At 46.4% G+C, this 25,351-nt stretch overlaps 1 protein-coding gene across 5 annotated transcripts in view; it reads left to right on the top strand.

Annotated features, from left to right (window-relative positions):
- The window catches only part of ASAP1 (ArfGAP with SH3 domain, ankyrin repeat and PH domain 1), a 357,813-nt gene that overhangs the window by 75,438 nt on the left and 257,024 nt on the right, over nt 1-25,351 (top strand). For all 5 annotated transcript variants that reach the window (XM_049092734.1, XM_049092733.1, XM_049092730.1 and 2 more), the window contains one exon: nt 3,910-4,036. In XM_049092734.1, the coding sequence (XP_048948691.1) occupies nt 3,910-4,036 (127 nt within the window). The remainder of the gene's footprint in view (nt 1-3,909; nt 4,037-25,351) is intronic.

Genomic DNA, 25,351 nt, shown 5'->3' with positions numbered 1-25,351 from the left:
TCTCCGATGGCAATGGAGTCAGTAAGTGCTGTCGCTGTCCATGAAAATAAGCCACCACTCTTTTTACTAAAGCATGCTACAGGGACTACTGTCTTACCCCAGTCAGCAGTGCTCAGAGTAAGAAACTGCAGGAGAAGCGTGAGGGTGCTTAACTGCATTGATGGGGATGATGATAACAAAGATGAAGTATGCTTCATACAAAGCTGGGCACACACAAGTATACGTATGTGTGTGTGTTCCTGGACCTGGAGAGGATGATATATATTCCCAAGCAGCTCCACACAAAGAAATCCAGCGTTTTAAGTTTTGCCTACATCAGACTCTCTATTCACTTTGAGATATCCAGGAATAGTTTTCAGGCTATTTGAGAAAATGAGAGGTGCAGATGGCTTGCACTGGGACATGGTTTTAAATTTAAAGAGGATTATGGCCCATGAACCCCAGAAATTGTGGGTAGAGGTGTGAACCTTTGAAATTCTAATTGCATACCAGTCTGAGGGAGGTATATGCTTACCCTGGCACAATATCTCATTGTTCACGTATTCCTTTCCTGGCCAGAGGAGATGAGGAGGAGGAGAAGTATAACATAATCCCCAAGTGAAACTGAAACAATTGATGGCAGCATTTTGAGCTCTCCAGTGAGTTCAGTCTGGAAAGAAATCCCCGGCTGTTTACCATTGCAGCTAGCTTAGCTTCTCGTAATAAACTTTATTCCTTGCGTTGTAGAGCTGGGGGTATACACAGACTCGGCTCCAGCTGGAAGGGATCTGTGTGGTCATTTTGGCACACCCACCCCTTTATTTTATAAGTGATGGCACAAAGACCCTAGGTGACAGCATCAGTTATTAGGAGAGAAAGCTCCGGAATCCAGGGCTCTGGGAACCGAGGCAATTATTCACTGACTCTAGGCTTTTAATAACAGCTCATATTTATCAAGTGTTTATATATGTCAAACATGCAGGATGGAAGGAGCAACCAACCCAGTGGAGGTGATAGGCATTAGATGACTTGCAATACAGAGGAGAACAGAATAAATACAAAATCAAAGTCAAAACGGATTTCCAGCCTAGAGGAAGTCTTTCCTGGAGTGGATGTTAAGTCTGAGTGCTGGGTGTTATACTCCACTGCTTCTTAGGGTAGCATAGGGTTACTGAGATCAGAGAGCTTAATTAGCCCAAGTTAGTAGGAGCCATATTTGCTCCAAGTCACAGGACTTGCCAGATGTAGGATGCTAAGGTGAGTATGCAGAAAAAGAGGTAAGATTTTCTTCTGAGTGACTCATACTCCAAAAGCTCATTTTCTGTCAAACACTGCCAACAAGCAAGTGACCTCCAGGTGCTGGGCTTCAACTGCTTGCTGTTGCCATCTGGCTGTCTCCCCAGAACCTCAACAAAACTTTTTTTTTTTTTTTAAAGATTTATTTATTATTTGAGGGGGGTGGGGCAAGGGGAGAGAGTCTTCAAGCAGACCCCCTGCTGAGCATGGAGCCCAACACTGGGCAAGATCATGAACTGAGCCAAAACCAAGAGTTGGATGCTTAACTGACTGAGCCACCCAGGTGCACCCCTCAAAACCAAACTTTTAAAGGGCTAATAAGGAGAAAGTGAGTGCCTGTTTATTTACTTATTTTTTAGAATGTCTCTCAAGGTTCATTTCTCAACCCTTTACTTTGCCAGAGAAAAATCTTTATTCACATCCGCTGTCGTCTGAACTTCTTCCTATAGTTAACTGAAACCCTTGCCTACCTGATATTAATGAGTACTTTGCTGGCGGCGTACTCCAGCTTCCGTACAGCCAACACAGGCAGACCAAACTCCTCGAACTCATTTCATAATGGCTTTCCTGTGCACAAAGTACTTTCTCAGCCATTATTATTTTACATCCTCACGGGATTGATTAATCTGCACATGAGGCAACTGAAGGCCAAGATCCCATAGCTAACATGTCTTTGGGACATGGCCTCTTGTTCTCTTTTCTGCTCAAGATGTCACCTGCCAGAGAGGTCTTCTCTGAACATTCCTTATACTGTAGCACCTCCATCACTTTCTTACTTTATATGTATTCCATGTTGTATCACATGATTTGTTGGATACCTCTTTCCCTACTAGAAGGGAAGCTTCTAAGAGCAGGGACATTGTCATTACTGAATCTCCAGGGCATGTCGTAGGCCCTTAGCAAGTATTTGTGGACAGTAAGGTGATGCATTTTGATTTGACAAGCACTTGGCTACTTCTCTGTGCCAGGCCCAAGGCTAGGCAAGGTCCCTGCCTTGGGTCACTCCATTGTAGTTGTGGGTAAGGACCAGATAACACTTAGCCACACAAGATGGCAGGAACTCAGGCCTAGGGGAGGCCACAGAGCCAGCCTTCTGCCCTAAGGGGGTGGTGCATTTGGAGACGAGTTTATAAGACTGCAATAAGGCTTCAATGAGAGGGATGGTGGGAAGCTTCCCAAGGGCCTAGCTTTCTTCTTCTTTTTTTTTTAAAACCAATTTTATCCAAAATCAGTGGTGAGACATTAAATGGGATTCTTTGGACTAAGTAGACCGAGCTAGTTAAAACAGCCATCTGCCAGGACCGAGGAATGAACAATCTGTTGGTACTTCATCCGCTGAAATTTGGCATCTGCTGGGCATTGTACATACACCATTTGCACCTCCGGAAATACCTTTTGCGCTCTTGACCCTCGTGTGTCCTGCGGGCTAAAAAAAACAACAAAAAACTTACATGCAAATGGAAGATTAGAGAATTATAAAAAAAGGCAAAAAAAAAAAAAAGCAAAAAGCAAAAATCTTTTCATTTGTCTTAGCATTGTAGCAGCACAGAACTCGCCTCCCAAGGACGCTGCCCGGGACCGAGGGCGGGAGGCAGGCGAGCGCGCGGGTTGCAGCCGGAGCCCCGGGGGCCGCCGCCGCCCCCGCCGCCCCCGCGCCCGCCCCCGCGCCCGCGCCCCCCCTTCCATCCTCGGTCCGCGGCCCTCGCAGCAGGAGGCGGCGCTCCCGGCCTGGCTGCCTGCACCCACTCGGGACTAAAAAAGAACGCGCACAACTTTTTTTGGTCCCTTTTCTCGCAGAACGCAGGCGTAACGAGCTCGCTGAAGTAACCGCTCCGGGGGCGGGGGCGGGGGCGGGGGCGGGGCGCAGGCTTCCGGAGCCCCCCGAGCCGGGCCGCACCCCCACCCCCGCCGCCCCCCGACCGGGGCGCCCGAGTCGGAACGATGCCCGGGGAGGCGGGGGCGGGGCGAGGGCTGTGTGGGCGGGGCTCGTGAGGGGCGGGGCGAGGCCCGTGTGGGCGGGGCGCGGGCGGCGGGGGCGGGGCTCAGGCGGCGGGGGCGGGGCGAAGGGGCGCGGGCGGCGGGGGCGGGGCGCGGCGGGCGGCGGCGCGTGCGCAGAGCACTTCCTTGTTTGTCCCCGTGACTGTAGCGGGAGCGCCGCCTGCCCGCCGCCCGCCGCCCGCCGCCCGCCCTCCCTGCATCCCGCCCTCCCGCCCGCGGGAGTGTGCGCTCGGGCAGTCCGTCGGTGTCCTCGCCGCCGCCTGTCAGAGCGCCCCGGGAGGCAGCGCCGGCCGGCCCGAGCCCCGCCGAGCGCCGCGCCCCCTCCCCCGCCGCCGGCATGAGCACAGGGAGGCGGGTCCCCGAGAGCCCCCAGCCTCGCGCGCCGCTCGGAGTTTGAAGCCCCGCCGCCCGCTGCACCCGCTGCGCCCGCTGCGCCCGCTGCACCCGCTGCACCCGCTGCAGCCGCCGCGCCCGCCCTCTCTGCCGCCGCCGGGGACGGGGACGGGAGCCGCGCCAGGCCGGGCGCCGGGTGGCAGGCTGCGCGGGGCGTTCATGAGCCGCCGGGCGGCCCGCGGCCCCGGGAGCCTGCGCCGTGACTCACTCCCCGCCCCCGCTTGTGTCTCGCCCCCCCGGCAGGATGCCGGACCAGATCTCCGTCTCCGAGTTCATCACCGAGACCACCGAGGACTACAACTCGCCCACCACGTCCAGCTTCACCACGCGGCTGCACAACTGCAGGAACACCGTCACGCTGCTGGAGGAGGTAGGTCGGGGCCGGCGCCGCCCCCCCCCCCCCGGGGACCCCGGCCCCTCCGCCGGGGCGCCTCGCTGCCCCCGCTCGCAGCTGGATCGGCTGCATTTCCGAGCGGGAGGGATGTGAGGGGGCTGGGGCAGCCACACCCCCACCCCCACCCCCTCACCTCCGGCTCCCAGGTGAAGAGGGGGACTTGAGGTGTGCAGCCCCCCGCTCCGTTGGCCGGGGCGCTGGAGGCGGGGAGAGGATGGAGCGAGCTCCTGGTACCCTAGGAAAAAGAAGAGGCAAGTCCTCTCCTTGTCTCGTGGGTGCCCTGCTGCCAGGCTCTTTCCACATCCTTCTGACCCCGTCCTACCCCGCGAAGTAAGTGGCGTCAGGCCCCAGAGGGCAGAGGGAGGCGAAGCAGCACGGCCAAGGTCACCAGCGAGGGACCGAGAGATGGTCCCTGAGTGCCCCTCTCCGTGACTCGGCTCCGCCAGGCGGGCTGAGCTGCATAGGCAGGGGCCCACGGGATTAAAACCCCAAAGGATCGAGAGGAGACTCGGGCTGGCATTGCCTCCACCCCAGGAGTCTCCCCGCAGCCAGTCTCTGGTGCCTAAACCCTGGGTTGGAAAGAGAGATCTGTGCAGACAGACAGGTTCCCCTCCCGGCTCCCAGCACCCGAGGGAGGGTTTGGTTCTGCCGAGGCTGCTGCGCCAGCAGGACTTGCCCGCAGGGCGCTCCTAAGCTGTGAAGGAAGACCCGAGGCTGAGGCTGCCGGGGAAGAGCTGGCCAGAACGGGAGAAGGGAGGGGGGGTCTGACCCTGCAGAAGGACAGCTCCCCTTATCTAGACCCTCCAGAGAGGCATTGTGGGTGTCCTGGGCAGGGCCAAGGGCATGGCGATTTCCTTTAAAATTGAAGTGAATTCGTGATAGGCCAGGGTGGGTAGGTAAGGAGGAACCCGCAAACCCAAGGGCTGCAAAAGCCTCTGAACCTCCATAAAAATAGGACATTTGCCCTGGAACTCTGCACCATCTGTAAGTGCCATAAAGCACCACTCCCCTCCAAACAAGCCAAGCCTATTTCAATCGGAAAAGACAGCAGTGGGGGGGGGGGGGGGGTGGAATTTAGGAAGGCAGATCGTTTTCCTGGGGTGGATTATCCTGTGGTTGGTTTATTTGAGGTTTGGGGAGCTCTTTCTGATAGAAGCTCACCACAGCCAGCTCTCTGTAATATTGAGAAGCTTGGGCTTCTGTGGGAAACTGCCCTTGGTACGGGCTTTGGTACTCACTCTTCTGGCCAGATTACTTGCAGAATTGGTACTCTGAAGCACAAAGTCCTAAATTTTAAGAGGGGAGAAATTTCTTTTCCTGTGGGGTCCTGTCTTTGCCTGCCTGGTGCAGTGAATTAGTCTCAGCATCGTATGCCAGTTGAGGATGCTTCTAGAGTTCTCTGTGAAGTTAATGTTGGGTTATTGAACGGAATCTTGAAATTCATTTGGAGAAATACCTCCCAACTAAGTTTGTTTGAAAGCCAGAGGTAAATGGATGATTTTTTTTTTTTTTTTTTTTGTCTTTGTGACCTGTCATTCTGTTGCAGTACCCTGACGTTTAGTGTCCGGGAATACACGGAATTGCCAGGCATTCAACCTCATAATGGGTCTGTCCTTCACTTCACTTAATTGTGATAAATTGGAACATGGTGATACAGGAGCATTTTGCATCCTTTTTGTGTACTAATCGTATATGCCTTCTGAAGGATGTGACATTGATTAGACTGAGTGGTTATTTTCCTTTTAGATAAGTTCTACGGTGCCTGCTAATAGAGCTGTCAGTTATATTAACTTTTCCTTTCTGCCCATTTAGATAGTGTTACTGTATTCTGTTTGTGTGGGGTGTGATAAGGGTAAGTAGCTGATAATGCTGTTTGTAGGGGTATATGCCCATATTTTTCAGCAGCAAGAGAGGATAGGGTTAATGTTAATTACATGCAGCCGCTCTTAATCTTAGTTTGAGGTAACTAAATTTAAATGTGACTGCAATAGATATATATATATTTTTTTTTTTTAAATGAGGAATACTATTCTGCAGGGTTAGGTCAGAAATTAGATCCAATGGCCATATACATGTGGTCACCTGTGAACTTGAGGAATCAGAATCAGGCTAGAAGTTCAAAAGTGTCATGTTAGATTATGGTGATAATACTCATGTCCTCAAAAATATTACAGTAAATGTTTCAGTCAGAATGACACAATAATTTTGTAATTGTTATTCTGCACTTCAGTGTAGTACTGGTCAAGGAGTCATTCCCCTAATCTGCATCTTTAACTCTTGACTCACATGCCATGAAGCTGAACTCATCATGAGTGATGGCCTTTTGCATATATGTGAAATATACCTGCTAGTTTCTTACTGATAGGTAACCACCACAGTTGAATTTTTATTTTTTCCCCACTAATTTTGCATACACGGAAGGAGTACATTGTTATAAATAAGTGCATCAGAATTCCGTTCTTAAAAGATATGGGGCTAAAGGTTATTACCTTTTGGGGCAGACCACAAAATCTTGTTGGCATATGTTTCACAAGTGAGATACTTGGAAACTTTAAGAATGCTGTTTGTGTTACTTTGTGGGTTATTCTTAGGAATAGGACTTTTGGGTACTTTTTTGGTGATGTGGAAACCCAGGAATAGGAATTCATTTGGACAGCTTGGAATTCTTTTTTAAAAAAATCTTTTTCTAGTTCCAGTTATTAAGTGCCTTTCTGTTTATTTATAAATTCTTTTTGTTCTTTGGGTTCCTAATCAACCTATAGAGGTCTCAACTAAAAAACTGTAGCTCTCCAAGCTTGGATGCCTAAATTAACCCACACTCTTCCTTTTCTTGTGTCTCATTGGCAAAGACTGCTTTGCAGATGTTGGTGCTTTTATTTAAATCTCTTTGTGATAAGCACTCTAGGAAATGGGTCAGAAATGTGTAGTAGAAAGAGTTTGCTTCTGGGCTTCACCTTTGGGGTTAAGGGGTCCGAGAGGACCGTGGGAGTTGCGGTTAGGCTGGCACACGATGAGTGGCTGCCTTTGGGAGGCAGGCATGGATTAGCTGCCTAGTTTTGTCCTGATGTCTGAGTGTTTTCCAAGCAAAAAGGCCGTGTTTTGCTTATTCAGCAGAGCACACTGACGTGTGCCATTTTACTCGTGACCATTTGGAAAGTATGAGTAAATGACTAGGAGACTAGGAGAAGACAGAGTTTTACTGAGAAAGGAGAGCAAGCAGGCATTCCAGGATCACTGTGTGGGGAGACAATAGGAAAAGACTCTCCATATAAAGGCTTAGACTGGTCAGTACTTAGTGCTTAATGAAAAGGAGAGTCAGCATGATAAATGAAGGTCTGCTTGGTTATTTAATATCGGGCCAGCGCTTTACCTTTTGTGATGATGGAGGAGACATATCCTGCCCACTTACTGAAACACTGCTCTGTGCTAGGCTTGTTGTAGGCACACAGCACACGGGATCACATTTAAGCCTCGTGGGAGCTTTATGGAGGAGGGACAATTGTTATCTCCATTTTACAGAGAAGAAAATTGAGGCCTAGAGAGTGATTTGTCCCCAAGGTCACATGGCTGGTAAGTCAGTGGAGTTAGGAAATCCCTAAACAATTAAGGCATAAAACAGATGTTTTGAATGTCTACAAAGATGTATTTCAGTGGCTTTGTAGAGAATATAAGAGGCTTCACTTTTCATTGTACCTTCTGAATTTGATCTCATGAAACAGGGGTGCCTAAGTTCCTAAGTGGCTTAGTTTTTCTTCATGTTTTCATTCCAGGGAGTTAATAGTAATACTTAAATACATTTAAGTACATTTCTCTTTTTCTTTTTTTTCCTGTGCTTTCACTTGGATATGGTTTTTCAGATTCAGATGTGGGAACTTATTTGGGCATAATTTAGGAACAGCATTCACTTAGAGCATTTTGGGGGAGCACCTGCTAGGTACAAGTCATGTTGCTAAGTCCAGCTGAGGTACTAGAATTGTTGCCTGGATTGTATTACAGAGGAGGTAATAGTCTTTGAGAAAGAGGTAAATAGGGCTGTCTTTTTTTTTTTTTTTTTAAGATTTTATTTATTCATGAGAGACGCAGAGAAAGAAACAGAGACATAGGCAGAGGGAGAAGCGGGCTCCCTGTGGGGAGCCCAATGCCCGCGGGACTCAATCCCAGGACCCTGGGATTCTGAACCGAAGGCAGACGCTCAACCACTGAGCCACCCAGGGGCCCCTAGGGCTGTCATTCTTAACAAGGCAGAAAGGGGCAGTTTGCAAATGGGGGAATGATATTAGGACATTTACCCCAGCAGTGCAGGCTCAATAACTCAAATTACCATCCAATCAGTATACAGATTGTCCGGGGCCCAGCAATGTGTCAGACTCTGGGGATACTAAAATGATCAAGTGTGTTATTAAGAAGTATACAGTCTACAAATTTTCTTAAGGGAGCTGACAGGCGTGGGTCTTGCATGAGAAGTTCACTTGTTTTAACACAAACATAGAATGTATTTGGTCCTTCCTAAACATTTGGCTGGATGAAGAAACGAGTGAAGGTGCAGAATGCAGAGCCATTATCCAGGCCTCTTTCCTTTTTTTTTTTTTTTTTTCAGGCCTCTTTCTTAATACCTATAGTTACCAGTTATCTACAAGCTCCATGCATGCTATTATCTAATGCTTACATGTGCCCCACTATTATGTTTGACCCATCTTCCAACAGTTGAATCTCCGCCTGAGATTTACTTTATTTAAGACCATAACCAACTCCAGCAGCTGCTGCATAAACTAGCACTTGCTGCCTAGTTTATCAGCTTTCAAAATTTAAGAGAAGTAAAGCAATTGCATTCTAGAAAACTTGGAGCTAGTGAATGAGATCAGACTTCAAGCCCTGGCCACAGAGGCTCTGTGTGTGAGATTCCACAGATAACACTGGAGAACCTAAAAGCATTTATCAAAGATTAATGGCCTCTTGTCATCAGCATAGACAATGATGCCTAAATGAACATGAATAAAAATTAAGACTGACTTGGAGGATGAAGAAACACTTACAGATGAAGTCTGGCTAGCCATGCATAGGAATGCTACAGAAACGGGATTCATGCCTAAATCTACTACTCAGTGTGCGGAGTTTAGATAAGATCTGAGTTAGTCCTGTGCATTGTTTGAGGTCAAAATAATATGCTTTCTTTGACCCTAACCTCTCAAAGATAAAACAAAAAAAGGAAGGATAAGTCTTCCCTTGATGCTGTTCTCTTACATAGAATTCTGGGCTCTGTGGTATTAGAGCCAGTTCAGAAGTACTGAGGGTGAGTTTTCTCTGGGTATAAGCAGCAAAGGTCAGCAAGTGAAGAATATACTTATTTGCCTGCAGAGGCAATGAGAGAAGGAAATTTCCTTTATGTACCAGAATGTGTGTGTTTTTTTTTCTAAAACAAGGCTCAAACTGCTAACCAGGTATTCCAAACTAATGCTGTCTGCCTTTTATAAACATCTTTAGGGTTTAAAAAACATTTTCCACGTGTACTATCTAATAAAACACCATTGTGGTAGCGTCCTTATCATTCTTTTACATATGAATAAATTAAAGCTCAGAGGTAAATTACTTGACCAAGGTAGCACAGGATCTCTGGATCTAAAATCCTTTGTTTCTTCTGTATTTCACCGTCTTTTGTGCTTCCCATCTGTTAGTTTTGTTTTGTTTTGTTTTGTCTTTCAGGGCTTGTAAAAATGACATCCACTGATGTTTCTTATCCATACTTGATTTCTAGGGCCAGAGATAAAGAGTTTGGGGTAGAGAAGAAAACGGGAAAGGCAAAGACCGCTCCTCTTCTCAAAGACCTCCTGTTGGATTGCTCTCGAAATCTCTGCTGTTTATAGTTAGAGACGGTGCTGCCAGCAGTCCTCCCTGGGCTGAGCAGAAGTGGAAAAGGCCCAGTGGCTTCCAGCTGTACCCTGGCATATTAACTTAGTCTGGGACGGTTGACCAGCCTGTCTTTGCCTGCGAGCTGCCTACAGCCCTAGCCAAAGAACCACTGCTCTTGGTTGGGGTTGCTGCAGGACTTTGGCTGTCTGCCTCTGGCTTCCTGGTCATCTATAGCCCCACCTTTTTGCTAGGTGCTGGGAATCACTAGACCTCGGAGTCTAATGGAGCTTGGAGAAAGTCTAGTTTGGTGCTTCCCAGCTTAGGAGCCTGATCTCTGAGGGGTCCCATGAAAGTGGTGATGGGAGTCTAGTAGTAATCACTTGCAGTATTTCAGAAAAACTAATAGATGCCTTAATAACATGGTTCAGCATTATTCATGTCACCTGTCTTCAGTTTTGGTCGAAATATATCAGCTCAGTGGCGTAGCACTGATTATCTTCTGCTGATCAGATGCTTGGATTGCCTGTTAGAAATTCCTTCCATTGGGAAGTAAAATAAGATCTCCCTCCTGTGATTGGTTTGCTCAAAGTTTTGTACCCCCATGGGAGAAAGCTCATGAAGGATGAGGATCCATACAGACCTAAGTTAGTCCTGTTTTGGAGACTGAAGTCTATAATGGAAAGGAAATTGGGCTCAGATTTGAATTCAGGTCTCAGCTTCCAGCCCAGGCTCTGCACTGTGCTCCCCCAGAAGGGCCATGGAGGCTGTTTAGTATGCGGTAGTGGGTCGCTCTCTAGAACTTGCTTCTACTTCAGAGGACTGGAGAGTAAATCTGAATTCAGGAACTTGGTATTGCTAGCCAGTCTGTTGGTGTAAATTTTGGTCTCACAAGATATGCTGTGAGGCCACAGCAGCCCTCCTTGGTGCTCGGTTAGGAGGATTTCATCAGAAGTATCATGGTCTTGGATGTTCAAACACTACCCAGACTTCTCCGTTAATGTCTGTGAGTCAAGGGAACCTCAAGAGAGGTGGTTTCCATTTAGGAAAGGGGGGGCTAGAGCCATACCTTGGCATTAGCCATCCCCACATGTTAGTTGTTAAACGTGAATAAGGGATGGGCTAGAGACCATTTTACATCTAAGCCTTAGTTTCCTTATGTGATTAATCAATGGCATTGAGTGTTAAAGGAGAGAGTACACATGAGGCACTCATCACATGACTTTGTTACTGGTAAAATGTGGTCTGATGGATGTCAAGGTCTGACCAGTAAGATTAGTCAGTCTTCCTTTTGTGGGGTGGGGAGGAAGGAGGTGAGAGGCATTCTTTCATAGGGAGACAGGCACAGTTCTCTCCACTGTGGGCCAGGGCAGCACTTGGGTTCCCTTACCTGGGTTAATTGCATCCCAGTTATCTTTAAGTCTGTGTCGGGCAGGTTACTGAACTGTACTGTGTCTCCATTCCCTCATGGGGATAGTACCTACCTCCTAGGGATGGTGCCTGCATGGTAAGTGCTCTACTTATTATTCTCATGATGTTGCTGTTCATTATTATTGGGTTAGACCCTTAAATGTGTAGCTAAGAGGACAAGACTTGGTCGACTCATTTCAGGCCGGTGGGTGATGAAGAGGTCAGACAACAGAGCCAGCTATGTGCCTTCCGGGAACTGGACTGTGGAAGTGCTGATGAGACTGGAGGGAGGACTAGGGGGCAACATTGACACTTTGACCATTGGGGATCATGGTCAAAGCCAGTTTCATCTGAAGCACATGACAGCTTTGTTTTACTCTACACTCAGCTCTGGGTGGGTGCTGCTCTGAAGCCAGGGAACCACTGACCAGTGCTGCCTCTGCTGACCCAGACCAGCCTGCTGGGCCCTCCCTACTGGTGCAGTCTCACCATCTGCACTTCCTTTGCCACTGCTGATTCTTTCTGTTTCCTCCCTGCCCCCCACGTCAACTATTTTCCCTCCATTGATGCAGCAAAACCACAGATAGCGCTGCCCCTTTTGATTTTTGCTCGGGCTTTGGGGTAATGAGCCACTTTCTCTGTTACATAATAAATGCAGGTATTCGATTCTGGTCATTTGTGGGGAAGTGCCGGGGGAAGCATTTAGTCCTTGGCTCTGACTGGGATGGAGCGTGGCAGCTATGTTGTGTGCTTTACTGATTACAGCTTGAAGCTCTGAGACCACAAGGAATTCTATTTTGGTTTGGAGGCAGGCGCCTTAAAGTGAAAAGGACTTATCCTTGACTTTACATTTCTGTCTCATCGCTTCTTTTCAGTGTCAGTAAAATGAGTTTTAATTGTTTGTGGGGTGGGGGTTTGGTCAGATCTGAACGCACTTGACCCCACTAAGTCTTACCAGCATCTGAGAGTCCATGGTAGATTCTGGACCCAACTAGAATGGGACCTGGAGCCTGTTCTGAGCCACCCTGTGTCCTGATGCTGTTTGTGGTCACTTACGTAAGGACGGAATTGTAATGCGGAGGCTCTGGTGTAATATTCTCCAGAGAACTGGAGTGTATGTCCCTTTGATAAGAGCACCCAGTTCAGCCACCCAGAAGCTAGAAAAACAAAACCAGAGCCTCATGCACCAGCGAGGTAAAACCCAGAAGAAGACTGCATTTTGGTACGAACTGTTAAAGAAAGCAGAATGGGCTGAGTTAAGCTAGGTCATCCTTTTCACTGCCATGTGTGCTTTGGATGGAGAATAGAAGCTCTTCCAAGCCCTTTTATTATTAATACAGCCTGGATAGCTTGTATTTCTGTAGCTTTGTGCTCAGGGCAAGAGCAAGGACAGCCATGTCCCCAGTGCCCAGCGTAGCACCTGACCTGATGACTGTGTTATAAAGTAAACTTGACACAGCTGGAAAAGGCCTTTCGAGACCATCTAGTTCACCTCCTCTTTTCTAAGCATGATGAAGTCGGGCTTTTCTGTTATAAGTAACAGACTCTACCTCCTCTCCCCCCAACAAAACAAAATACGGCTAGTTCAAGCAAAAGGAGAACTTGCTTTAAGGACTTTCCTGGAACATGAGTGGTAGGAAATGTGGATACTCTCTTCTGGGGCAGATGACAGGATGGCAGCCCAGGCTCCTGCTGCCCTTTTGCCCCTGTGCCCTCTACACCAGCTGAGTCTCTCTGCCTGATTCACATGTTAGGGAAGAAGGATTAGACGGGTCCAGCTTGGGTCAGGACACCACCACTGGTCCAGTCAGCCTTGGGTAGGTTGCTGAGGTTACCTGATGGGTAGGCTTAAGCCCTCACCTCCGTTGAGGACTGGGCATGATGGCGATCCTCAGAGAACAGTTAAGAGGGTAGGGAAGCTCCCTGTGTACACCCAGATCACACAGCAAAGCTGGGACTAGGATCTGGATCTTCTAGCCCCACTGTCTTCTTCCTTTATTGGCGTGAGAGCAGAATGGAGACCACAGTACCTCACAGGGTTATCAAGAGAACCGGTGGGGAAGGTAAGGCAGCTACATGCCTGGCATCCAGCAGAACCGGGAAGATGTTTACTTCTCTGCCCTTCCCCCTGCGAATCTCACCTCCCCTTGACCCTTCCGCAGTGTATTCGTTTGGGACATTTTGAAGGGCTGTGGTCAGAGCACTGTGCTGCCTCGTTGTAGCTTTCCTGATGTGGTCAAGAAAGACCAACATTCCACACAGGGTGTGGGCAGAGAAGAAACACCCCATTGCCATTTAAATCCACAGTGATGACATGGTACTCAAAAATAATCCTTCATAGATACCCAGGATGGATGGAGGACTCTGCAGAGCAGTTAGGCTCAGTTTGGGAAACTTTCTGGTTTGATTGGTCTGCTCCCAGTGTTAAATAACAGAACTGCATAGAGGTCTGACGAGGGCTTGACAGCTCTCCTTCCATTAAGTGGCTTCCTCACTGACCAGTTACACACAAAATAAAATTCCAGCATCTTCATTGTTTTGAAACGTGGGGAGTCTTCCTTTATGGTTCATTAATCATTTTTTTATGAAGCCCATTTCCTTTTCTTTGTAATGTTTATTCATGTTAATAGCACTTACATAAAATTAGATACTCCTTGTTTCCACAAAGTGCAAATCAAAATAAGCATTCACTGCCGGCCCAACAGCTGCTGCTGCTTTAATAATGGTAATATTTTTCATAGCAATGCAAGTGAATGCGCTGCCTCCCAGTAAATAAAATGGTGCCAAGTCAAATAATGCTGTCACTGTCCCAAGGTGTCTGCCTTTTGTGTTGGAGAGTTTGAGCAAGTACAGAATCTGTGAACGCTATCATGAAGCACCTGCCCTGTGCTCGGTGCTGTGCTGGATGTCCTACACACATCATCTTCTGCAGTCCTTCCAGTAGCTCTGTGGGGATGGGTGCTCTTTCCCCATTTTACAGATGACAGGCTAGGCTTAGGAAGAATTCAGCCCAATCTGGGCTCTTTCTGCTTCCACCTTGTCCTCAAGAAAAGATGTCCTGTATTGTGAATGGAATGCAAATGAAATAGAGCAATCAGGAAATAGGTGTCAGCTGAAGCATGAGATATTTAGATTAGGGTTGAATAAGAACTTCCTGACAGGGTAAAATGCCAACTGGATGGCCATGGAAATAGCATCTTTCCCTCAGATTTTAGGATAATTTTGTCATTGATTGGTTAATGAACTATGTTATGTACTTAGGTTCATACATGTCCTCACTTTTAGTAGATTTTAAGTACCTTGGGGTCAGGGAATTCCCCCCCCCCCCCATTCTTTACCTACTTGGCACTCAGAAATTTGACAAAAATAAAATAATAGTAAAGCCATTTGATTTATAATTGTTGAAGGCAGATCTGGTAAAGGTTTTCCAAGTATTGCTATCTGCCTGTGTACTTCAGTTACATGGCTACTGATTGTGTAGAGCAATTGGAAAAACCCTCCATTACCAAATTTTCTGAAGGTTGTGCCACAGATTTATGGCAGACCTGGATGTTGAGCCAGATTCTTGGTCTGTCCTTTTGGTGTCCACAACCTGGTACAGTCTTTCACGGCGTCAGTGAGTTCAGTAACAGTGATTGCACTCACTTTTGGACTTCTCAGCTCTGTACTGGGTGCCTTCCTTGGATTATTTCTCACCTGCACATTGCCCAGCTCATGCGTGAAGGAGCCTGGAGTCAGAGATCCTAAGTCTGTAGGGCTCCATGTCCCACACCTTCCCTCCACCGTGCCAACCTTACTTTGTTGTCATTTAGCTGCAAAGCACAAGGGAATGGCAGCGAGTCAGGTTAACATTTACTTTCATAGTGGAAACAAACACACATATACACACACAAACTAGACTTGTTTCTGCCAGTGGAAAAAGAAAGCATTTGTTCCCTTGAGTGGGAGGCATTTAAAGCTAGGTAATTTATATCTCTAATCGGGGGCAGCCAATTCATGATGTGGTATCAGAGGGATTAATGAGAGAATTGGTGTTTTCAGAAAGAGTTGACCTCTCTGATTTTTCTTTGAGCGGCAAGTAGTGAATCATATGATTTAATGAGCGATTGTGCTCTGGGTTTACTCTGCAGCATTTTTGTACTCTGTTAAGTTTTCCAAGTACTTTCTTATGTGTTGTCTCATTTCATGCACACAGCACTTTGTTAGGCAACAGGGCCACCTTTTCCTCATTTGTGAGACAAGAAAACAGAGGTTCAGAAAGTTAAAATGATTTGTCATTGGTCACAAGACTGAAAAGGCATGCTGAGGCTGAGCCCTGTTACCAGCGTCCTGTTTCTGAAAGAGACAGACTCACATGGTGGGACATGTTTTGTCAATAATTTTTAACCAAAAGAATACCTTTTGAATAAAAAACATACATTTTACTACTTGCATTATTAGATTCTCCTCTGTGTATATGGGGTACACTCACATCCTTTGTGGTTCTTTTTTTTCCCCCTTAGTATAAGTTCAGTCCTTCAAGTGGATTTTTGCTTTGTTTCTGTTTTAGTTTGTTGGTTTATTTTGAACTTTTAAACCTTTGCAAAAGCAAGGCTGGTGTGAACCTCCACATAGCTGTCACCCAGCTTCATTGTGATCTACTCTTGGTCTATGTTTTCATTTTAACCTTTACCCCAGAGTTTTAAATTCAATCCTAGATACCGTTTTATTTCATTCATAAGTATCCTAAAAGATAAGGACTTGGGGTGGGGGTAGGGAAGAACCACATTACCATGATCACATCTTCAAAAAAGATCATTTTCTCAAGATCATTACATATTCAGTGTTCAGAGTGATTCCCCTCCCCCTCCCTTTAAATGGTTTGGTCAAATCAGGATCCAGATGAAATCCATATGTTGAAATTGGCTGGTGCATATTTAAAATTTCTTTTAATCTGTGGGGACCCCCTGTTTTTTCCCCCTTGCAGTGTTTTGTTGGAAGAAGTGGATTGCTTGTCCTGTCAAGTTTACCATAGTCTGGATAATGTTGATTGCATCTTTCTGGTGCCATTTAACATGTGCTACAATCTCCTCTTGACGTACTTTTGTTTCTTCCTAATAGCTTTTTCATATTAAAGAATAAAAGGAATGCTTTCCCTTTATAGAAAACTAGGGGAAAGCATAAAAAGTTAGAAAAAATTTTTTTAAGATTTTATTTATTCATGAGAGACACACATAGGGAGGCAGAGACACAGTCAGAGGGAGAAGCAGGCTCTCTGTGGGGAGCCTGATGCAAGACTCCATCCCAGGACCCTGGGATTACCACCTCAGCCAGAAGCAGATGCTCAACCACTGAGCCACCCAGGTGTCCGATAAAAAGGAAAACTTGAAAGTCCACAATCCCACCAGCTAGAGATAGCCAGTACCATTACTTCAGCTCCTTCTTCTAGATAACTGTATCCGGCTTATTCTCATTTAACACACCATGAGCATTTCCCCATATCATTAAAAAGTCTTTAATAACATTTTTTAAGACCTGTCATTGTATTAGTGGGATTTCCCTCCTTCCCTCAGGTTGCCCCCTACTGAGGAATTTATGTGACAGATTTATTTTTAAAATATTTATTTGAGAGAGAGCGCGCGCATGCATGGACAGAGGGAGGGCAGAGGGAGAGAAAGAAGCAGACTCCCCACTGAGCAGGGAGCTCAAGGTGAGGCTGATCCCAGGACCTTGGAATCATGACCCAAGCCAAAGACAGATGCTCAACTGACTGAGCCACCCAGGAGGCCAGAATTTGTGTGTTTTAAACAGTTGGCTCAGCAGTTGCCCCAGAGGAGGACCTGCTGTGGAAGAGAAAGCAGTGGCTATTTGCATGTATCTGTCATAATCCTCACGGGTGTTGAGAGAGACCTAGAAGTTGAATTACCTACCAGGTCAAAAGCCCAGGCTGTTCATAAATTTCTGAAACAGTTGTCGTGTTGCCACAACCCCCCTGGAAGGTGGTCTGTGTCATTTCTACCCCTAGCCCTACACAGTCTATGAAAGAGCTTTTCTCCACACAGGGACAGCTTGGAGTGAGGCCTTGACCTGAAAGTTTCTCTGAAGGAAAACGTTGGGTTTCGGTGTGTAGTTGCTTCTGTGTATGTTCATGTGCTAGACGTCATTCTGAGTCAAGTGAAGAGAAACGGCGAGTGTGGATGTTCTCAAGCTGTCTGTTTAGCAGAGTGGACAGCAGAGAGCCATCGTCCATTCCATGTCGTGGGGAAGTGGGCAGCTCTGCCTCACGTGCCCGCCAGCCCCTTTGTAGCAACTTCTTTGACCTGTATGGCCTCTCTGCCAAAATTCCCGCTTATCAGGGAAATAAGTTTGTGGGTTCAGAAATACAGAAATACCATTTACTGTGAAGAGGGGGCATGAGTAGAAGACATGGAGTCCAGCTCCTGACCAGGGTGTCACCTTGCCACAGGTAGCTTCTGGAGAGCTGCTTCCACAGTTTTACTTCTCTTAATGAACTCTGGGGACCTTTTCTGCAGCTGAGAAGCTTTTCTGGGTTAGTAAGCATCTTTAAACAGACCCAATACTGCAACATTATTCACACATAGTCATGAGTTATTCAGATTGTTTTCTACTTAACAGTTTGCTGAGAAGTAGCGAGGGGGATGTTCTGGGGATGGTGCTCCCCCAGAAGTGAGGTGAGCCTGCGGGCACTCTGGGGTTGGGGCTTTGGGAGCAACCTCAGGGAAGAAGACTCAGGAGGAGAAGGTGCCAAAAGCAACTTTAACCTGTTGTTTCTGAGGGTTGTCACATTTTTAGAAACCAGGTTGTTTCAGGTGTCCTTGAGATGGCCTTTGGCTAGGGAGCCCCGTCACTCTGGTGAATTTGGTTTGTAAGGAGGTTTCCCCCCGGGGCTCACCTGGAAACTCAGTCACAGATGTTCTGGTTTGTTGCTTTTTCAGTTCTAGAGGTTTCGGAGAGACCCATTCTTAACTCTGAAATTGCCTCTGAATGTGTCAGGTCTCTGCATCTCCGGCAAGTCCGAGAAGCGGTTTTCTGGATTATTTTTCTCAGTGGGATTTCAGCATAGAGTGGATTTCTTTAAGCCAGGGTCCACTCTGGTAGAATGTGGGTTCCCTGCTGAGTACTTTACATGTGATATGATATAAAATCCTCAGAGCATCAGGAAAGTAAACAGTATTAACTTTACTTTTTCAGGTGAGAAAATTGAGCCGAGAGAGGAAGAGTGACTGGACTCAGGTGTGCAGGCAGTGGGGAAGCTGGAGTTTGTGTTTCTGAGGCTCAGGGTCTGTGATTGGTTCCATCCCTGCCCATTTGGTACCCTCCTTAATCCTCCTTTAAGACTTTTTGCTTCCTCTCAGGGTCCCAGGATATCCTCCTCCCCGCCCCACTGTTATTGCCCTGGTTGAAAACCTGTATCTTCCTTACCAAGGTCTGCTTTTAGGTGACTCCCCTGGAAGAAAAATCACTGATGATTTTACACGATGACCTAAAGGCATTCGTGTAATAAGACACTATAGTGCCCCCTCCCCTCGCAGAGCTGAATGTACTTTTTTTTTTTTTTTTAATTGGATGGATGCACTTCTAACAGTGTGTGACACCCCAACCCAGCAGAATGGGGGGGCTTTCAGGCATTGCAGGGAGGCGGTTGGGAGGTAGTTTAGGTGCTGAGCTTGAGCATCCCTTCACCTTACAGTGTAGCTGTCTTTCCCCACAGGTCAGCCCAGTGAACTGTTAGAAACAGTGCCAAGTTAAAGACACTGCTTAATTTAATCTTTGTATCAGCCTCAGGAGGTGGATTCTCAGGTCCCCGTTCTACAGATGGTGGAGACAGAGATTCGGAGAGGTGCCAAGTTCTTGACTGCTCTGCTTGCAGTTCTTACCTAGGATCTCACAGTGCTGCTGGGTCAAGTCCGCTTATGGCGTGAGACACTGTGGGCGCTTCGCCCAGGCTCAGCTCTTAACAATCAGGAGTAATGGCCGGGAACCTGATATTGTGATACTTGAATCATATACCCATTTTGGGGAGCAAGGTGGCTTTCCTGGAGCCCTGTACCTACCCAGGCATGCTGTGGGTTGTGGGTGTGCTTTACTTTGGAGCTGTCAGCTGAGAGCTTAGTGTCGATTTCACTTCCTGCTGTAACACATCATGTCACTAAATTACTTGACTTAGTGACTTAGCTTGATCTGTTAGTACCCCCCACAACTATGTGGCATTACTAAATCATACTAAATTACTGGGTTTTTTTAACCCCAAAAGCAAAAGGGGTTAAAGAGCCCCTTTCCAAAAACACCAGATCTAGTATTTTACATAAAGCCTTTTGGAAAGTATCAGCATTTATTGTAGTAATTAGGCTGTGTTAAGCATTCAGGAGCCATTATAACCTATTTATTAAGCTTCTCTTTCGAGCCTAGTACTGTGCTAAGTTCTGTAAGTAAATATTCCTAGTCCTTAAAACACCTTTCATGAGTTTTTCCACTTTAGAGGGAGAGAAGGGATGCTGAGATAAGATCCGTGAATGCCCTGATGGCACCTCTGGTATGTGGGAGAGCTCATTTTCAAACCAGGCCTGTTGGATCCACAGCCTGTTGAAAAGAAAGTGGGCCTGGAAACATTTTAAATTCACTGTTTAAGAATATGTATACATTTTATGCATTGAGTACAAGAGCATGAATATTAAAAATATCAATTACCGGATACTTAATTTCTGCTTGTGCCCTTTACCCTGGAAACATTATAGCATGAAGGGAGAGGTCTTGCTCCACAACCAGCAGAAATTGTTGTCCAAGGTGAGTTAATTTGTTTTCATTTCTGAAGAGGTAGTGGTCTCTTCCTGAGACCTAACCTGGCCTGACTCTCTTGTTAGCCATGTTGCTACCTTAGTTTGTCTTCTGCTGCTTAGGAAGATGGAGTTGGCTTTTCATTTAATGGAAAGTTCTCCCTTTACCCTGCAGGCACTCATTTTTCCTCAGGATTGTGTGATGATGCTTGGAAAACCATCCATAGTTTGGGGTCACTCGCATCTCCAGCTTTTTCTCCGGGTAGAGCCCACTATGGGGAGATGCTTATTCCAAGCCTGCAGTATTCCTGTTGAGGACAAGATTCAGCAGTTTGATGATTAATCTGTTTGTCAGTTTCCAAAGCCTGGGAATCACTGGAAGGAACCCCACTGAAATGAATGAATGCACACCCACCACAATGCTTTCGAGGGGCCTTGATATCTTAGGGCAAGGTGAGCCTGGCTCTGTGTGGGGAAGAATTGAGGATAGGGAGAGTCTGTGAGAAGTACTGTCTGTAGGACTGACCACGAGGTGGGAGCTGGGAGGAATTTCAGGACTTGCAGAAGTTCAGGGGAGGTCATGTAATCTGGGCATCTTAGAGCCAGAAGTAGTAGTGTTAGAGAACATGGTGAGCAACTCACTCTTCCAGTCATCCAGTTGCAAGCTCTTGTCAGCCTTGAGTTTGTAGCCATGGTCCACTTCAGGGCACAGAACCAGACAGGTCTCTTTATATTAATGCCTTTATCAATTTAAATTAATTTAAACATCGATCGTGTTGCGTTTTGTTTTAAGCAGTTGACTGTTTCATGTTTGAACCCTGAGATGGTTGTGTCAGGAAGGAAAAACAGTTTTAAAAACGTTAGAAATTAATCAAATACAACACCACTTACCAATGGGAGAGAATGGCCCTAACACTGAGCCTTGTGTTAGCGCCGCTTCTGCGTCAACTCCGCCCTCCTCCCTGCTTCCCCATCTTGGTTGTTACGTCTCCTCTGGCCCCCTCGCTCTACTCAAGAGCATGTGTAACTTCGCTGGCTTTTAGAGCTTGCTCTTCACAGAGACCTAAATAATCTGTCCACTTCTTTTCCACAGCTGAACGGATTCCCAGCATCTCGTGTTTGTACAGCACCTTACAGTTTACAAAGTATTTCTGTATATTCTCTTACTTGCAAGGTACCAGGGAAGAAACAGTGGCTCAGAGAAGGTAACTTGCTTAAAATCTCACAGAGGGTGAATGTTGGTTAAATAATGGTTCCTGTTGAGGTGACTCTCGTGGTTCTGGTTTTTTCCCTGAAAAAGACCGTATTTTTCCTTTAAAAGCCTCTCGGATGAAGAGTTACTCTGTATTTGCTGAGCTTACCTAGAACTCCTTGAACCTGAGGATTCATTTCCCACTGTCTCCTCAGGGGTGGGGGAAATCAGTGCCCCTCAGTCCTTGGGTGTTTTGTCCCTCCTTTGATTGTCAGGCCAGCAGCCCCAGTTCTGGGCCAGGCACCCCGCAGGAAGAGCCCAGCACCGGCTGCCCGGGGGGAAGATTGTGAGGGAGGTCTGTGATGTGCTGGAGCTGCGGGCTGGAACAGACCACACAGGTGGCCGTGACCAGCTAGCGTCACTGGAGGTAGTGTGGAAGGTTTGCGGGGGGCGCTGGGATAATGTTCTTGGAGGAGGGTCCCCTTCTTTATTTGCTGGATGTGCATCTTCTGTTGCCGTGCTGGCTATTCTTTGTTGGGCCTTTCCTGTACGCAGAGCACTTTAATTGAGCAGCTAATTTTTATTAAGTGCTTGCCGTGTCACGTACCATTCTAAGTTAACTGCATCCGCTTGTTTAAACCTCACAGACACAATATGAGGTAGGTACTGCCGTCCTGTGGGGAAGCCCTCCTCCCCCCCACTTTTTTTTTTTTAAGATTTTACTTATTTATTCATGACAGTCAGAGAGAGAGAGACAGAGACACAGGCAGAGGGAGAAGCAGGCTCCATGCAGGGAGCCTGATGTGGGACTAGATCCCAGGTCTCCAGGATCACGCCCCAGGCTGAAGGCAGCGCTAAACCACTAGGCCACCGAGGCTGCCCCCTCCTCACCCTTTTATGTGGAGATTAGTTTATAGGCTCAAGGGGTCCTGTTAGCAAGGCTGGCCACTCTTCTAATTCAGGACAGAATGTTTTGATGAAAGGGGAGTTTTCAGGTTGGGAGAAGAGGAAAGGTACAAGGTTATTATAAAAAAAAAAAAAAAAACAGTTAATACAAGAAAAGGGGTGTGACAGGCTCTTTGAGAAGCTGTGGGTAAGATTCTGCTAGCCTTTAGCACTTTAATTTTCACGGGATGAAAGGAAACCTCCCACCTACCAACTCTATCCACCCCCAGCTTTTATACACCCCCATCCCGCTTTTTTAAAAAGTAATCTGTGCACCCAACGTGAGGGCTCGAACTTACGACCCCAAGATCAAGAGTCACATGCTCTCCCAACTGAACCAGCCAGGTGCCCCCCGGTTTTATTTCCTGATAGGACTGTAGTTCTGTCTTAGCTCAGTCTGCTAAAGGGTGGCTTATAAACAACAGAAATTTGTTTCTTGTTCTGAAGGCTGGAAGTCCAAGGTCAGGATGCCAGGATGGTCAATCTCCTGTGAGGGTCCTCTTCTGGCTTTGTGGTACTTCATATGGTGGAAGGGACAGGGAATTTCTACGAGATCCTTTTATGTGGCACTAATTCCATTCATGAGGCCTCACCTCCTGACACCACTACATTGGGAGGTTAGGGTTTCAATATTTGAATTTGTTGTGTGTGTGTCATGGAAAGGAGGAGGGGGGCGGATACAGACTTTCAGGCCATTGGAGTAACTTTTTTTTTTTTTCGTTCTGTTAATTATCATGGACATGTTAGGATTTGATTATGTGGGGAGGACTAGCATGCTTAATTGGCATTCAGAATTTATAAGTTTCTCTCTGAAGTATATTCATTTTTGTTACACTGTGGAGACTGATTTCTGAAAAATTATCATGTTGCATTATCACTGAGGGGAATCAGGCAGGTGGTTAGTGGTATAGAAAATGAACCCAACTGCCAGTTGTATATGAGTTATACCGCTTGCTATTTGTTAATTTAATTTTACTTTTTATTTAAGTAGGCTCCATGTCCAGTGTGGAGCCCAATGTGGGGCTTGAGCTCACAACCATAAATTCAAGACCTGAGCTGAGATCAAGAGTCAGTGCTTAAGTAACTGAGCCACCCAAGCGCCTCCCCAACCAGTGATATTTGTATAATCTGTTTGCAGTATGCACCATTCATTTGGAATTAATATGATCATTGTCATAAGTAGATGCCAAATCAAACTTAAAAATGTAATTTAGCTTGGAAAATACATGAACATCTTGTGGTTTTGGTTTTTTTTAAAAGACTTTATTTATTTGAGAGGGTGAGAGAGAGTGCACATGAGCAGGGGAAGGGGCAGAGGAAGAAGCAGGCTCCCAACTGAGCCGGGAGCCCAACTCGGAGCTTGAGCCCAGGACCCCGATATCATGACCTGAGCCAAAGGCAGACACTTAACCAACTGAGCCACCCAGGTGCCCCACACATGAATATCTTGTAAAATATTTTAGAATTAGTTTCATCCTTTTGCTGGCCCATGCCATTATTTCCTGTTGACTGGCCAGGCCTTTCGTTAATTGCTCATACAAGTTCTGGAGTGAATTTGACTGCTGAGCTTATTGTCATTGCCTCTATTAGAAGGGTTCTCCAGATATGGTCTTGGGCTCTGTGGTGATCTTGAGACCTTTTCAGGGACTGGGGTGGGGGGGGGGGGCAAAACGACTTTCATAACAATACTGATGCATTATTTACTTGCCTTTTTCAGTTTTATTCTGTCAGAAATGCATAGGAGAGTTTTCTAAAGGCCATGTGATATGTGACAATGTCAGCCAATGACGGCTAGTTAAATATGTGTTTTTCAGTTTGGAATATTTTCTATTTTCATTTCTATTGCATCCAATATCAAGAGATACAACCTATTTTAACAAACATCTTTAGGATTCTTTAATTTTTTAGGAATGTAAAGGGGTCCTAAGGCCACCTCATGGTTCACTGGCCATCTATAAAAGAGCCTCCCATGAATCAAGTGTCTACTCTTGTCTGAGGTGCCCTTCCTGGGCATAGAGCATTAAGGCTTTTTCTCCCAGCAAAGGCACACTGGGGATGGCAGTCATGCTGACTTACATGTCCTGTATAGACCACTGAGCCTGTTTTCTTTCCTTTATACTATACCAGGGGGCCTTTTATTTCTGTAGATGGAGTAATTTCAGCTTGTCTTCCTCGAGGCACGGTATCTTTTCCTGTGATATATGTGATTTCAGTTAACACGTAAAGAATTTGAAAACAAAAGGACTAGGGTGTAGTGGAGTTGGATCCCTTTTAGCAGCTGTTTTGCAAGAGTTGTTTTTAGAATGAAAATAAATTAGCAATTGTGGAGTTAGCGATTTTTCTTCAGAAATTCAGTGATACATCCATGAGATGAAATGTTGGACATTGCAGTTTCTCTGGTGATTTTCATTACAGAACTTCAAAATTCTTCTATTGTGTGACTCTTCTGTGGTCTGCATGGTAAAATTTTAATGTGGCATCCTCTTCCAGAACCTCTTCCCTTTTTTTTTCTCCTTCCTTTCAGTGGTTTGCTATGAGATCACCCCTTACCCCTTTTTTTTTCCAGGTGTGAAATTCTTCCTTCTGACACATTGGAGGTGTAGACCATAGGGCAGTGCTAAGTGTCAGCCTCCATCTGATAAGAATAAAGAATGGTTTGGGATCTCGACAAAGCACCTCTCTAACAGCTTATGATCCTTCTTGGTGAAGCGTTGGGTACCCAACCCTGTGCCCTAGGCAACCATGGAGGCACTCAGCACCCTACATTCTTATTGTTAATTTACAGGCCCATCCTTGTCTAGACAGTAACTAGATTAAAATCTACAGAATAACCATGTCTTGCTGATATTTTGTTTATATTGATTACTCAGTGCCTTCTTTTTTTTTTTTTTTTTTTTAAAGATTGATTTATTTGAGAGAGAGTGAGTGGTACATGAGCAAGGGGAGGGGCAGAGTAAGAGGAAATCCTTTTTTTAAGATTTTATTTATTTGAAAGAGAGAGAGAAAGAGCACGAGTTGGAGGAGGAACAGAGGGAGAAGGAGAAGCAGACTTTCCACCCAACAGGGAGCCTGATGTGGGGCTTGATAGCAGAGCCCTAGGATCATGACCTGAGCCAAAGGCAGACA

Source organism: Canis lupus, chromosome 13 (genome assembly GCF_003254725.2).
Source record: "Canis lupus dingo isolate Sandy chromosome 13, ASM325472v2, whole genome shotgun sequence".
NCBI classification, from domain to species: Eukaryota; Metazoa; Chordata; class Mammalia; order Carnivora; family Canidae; genus Canis; species Canis lupus.
This window is presented reverse-complemented; position numbering and strand designations above follow the sequence as displayed.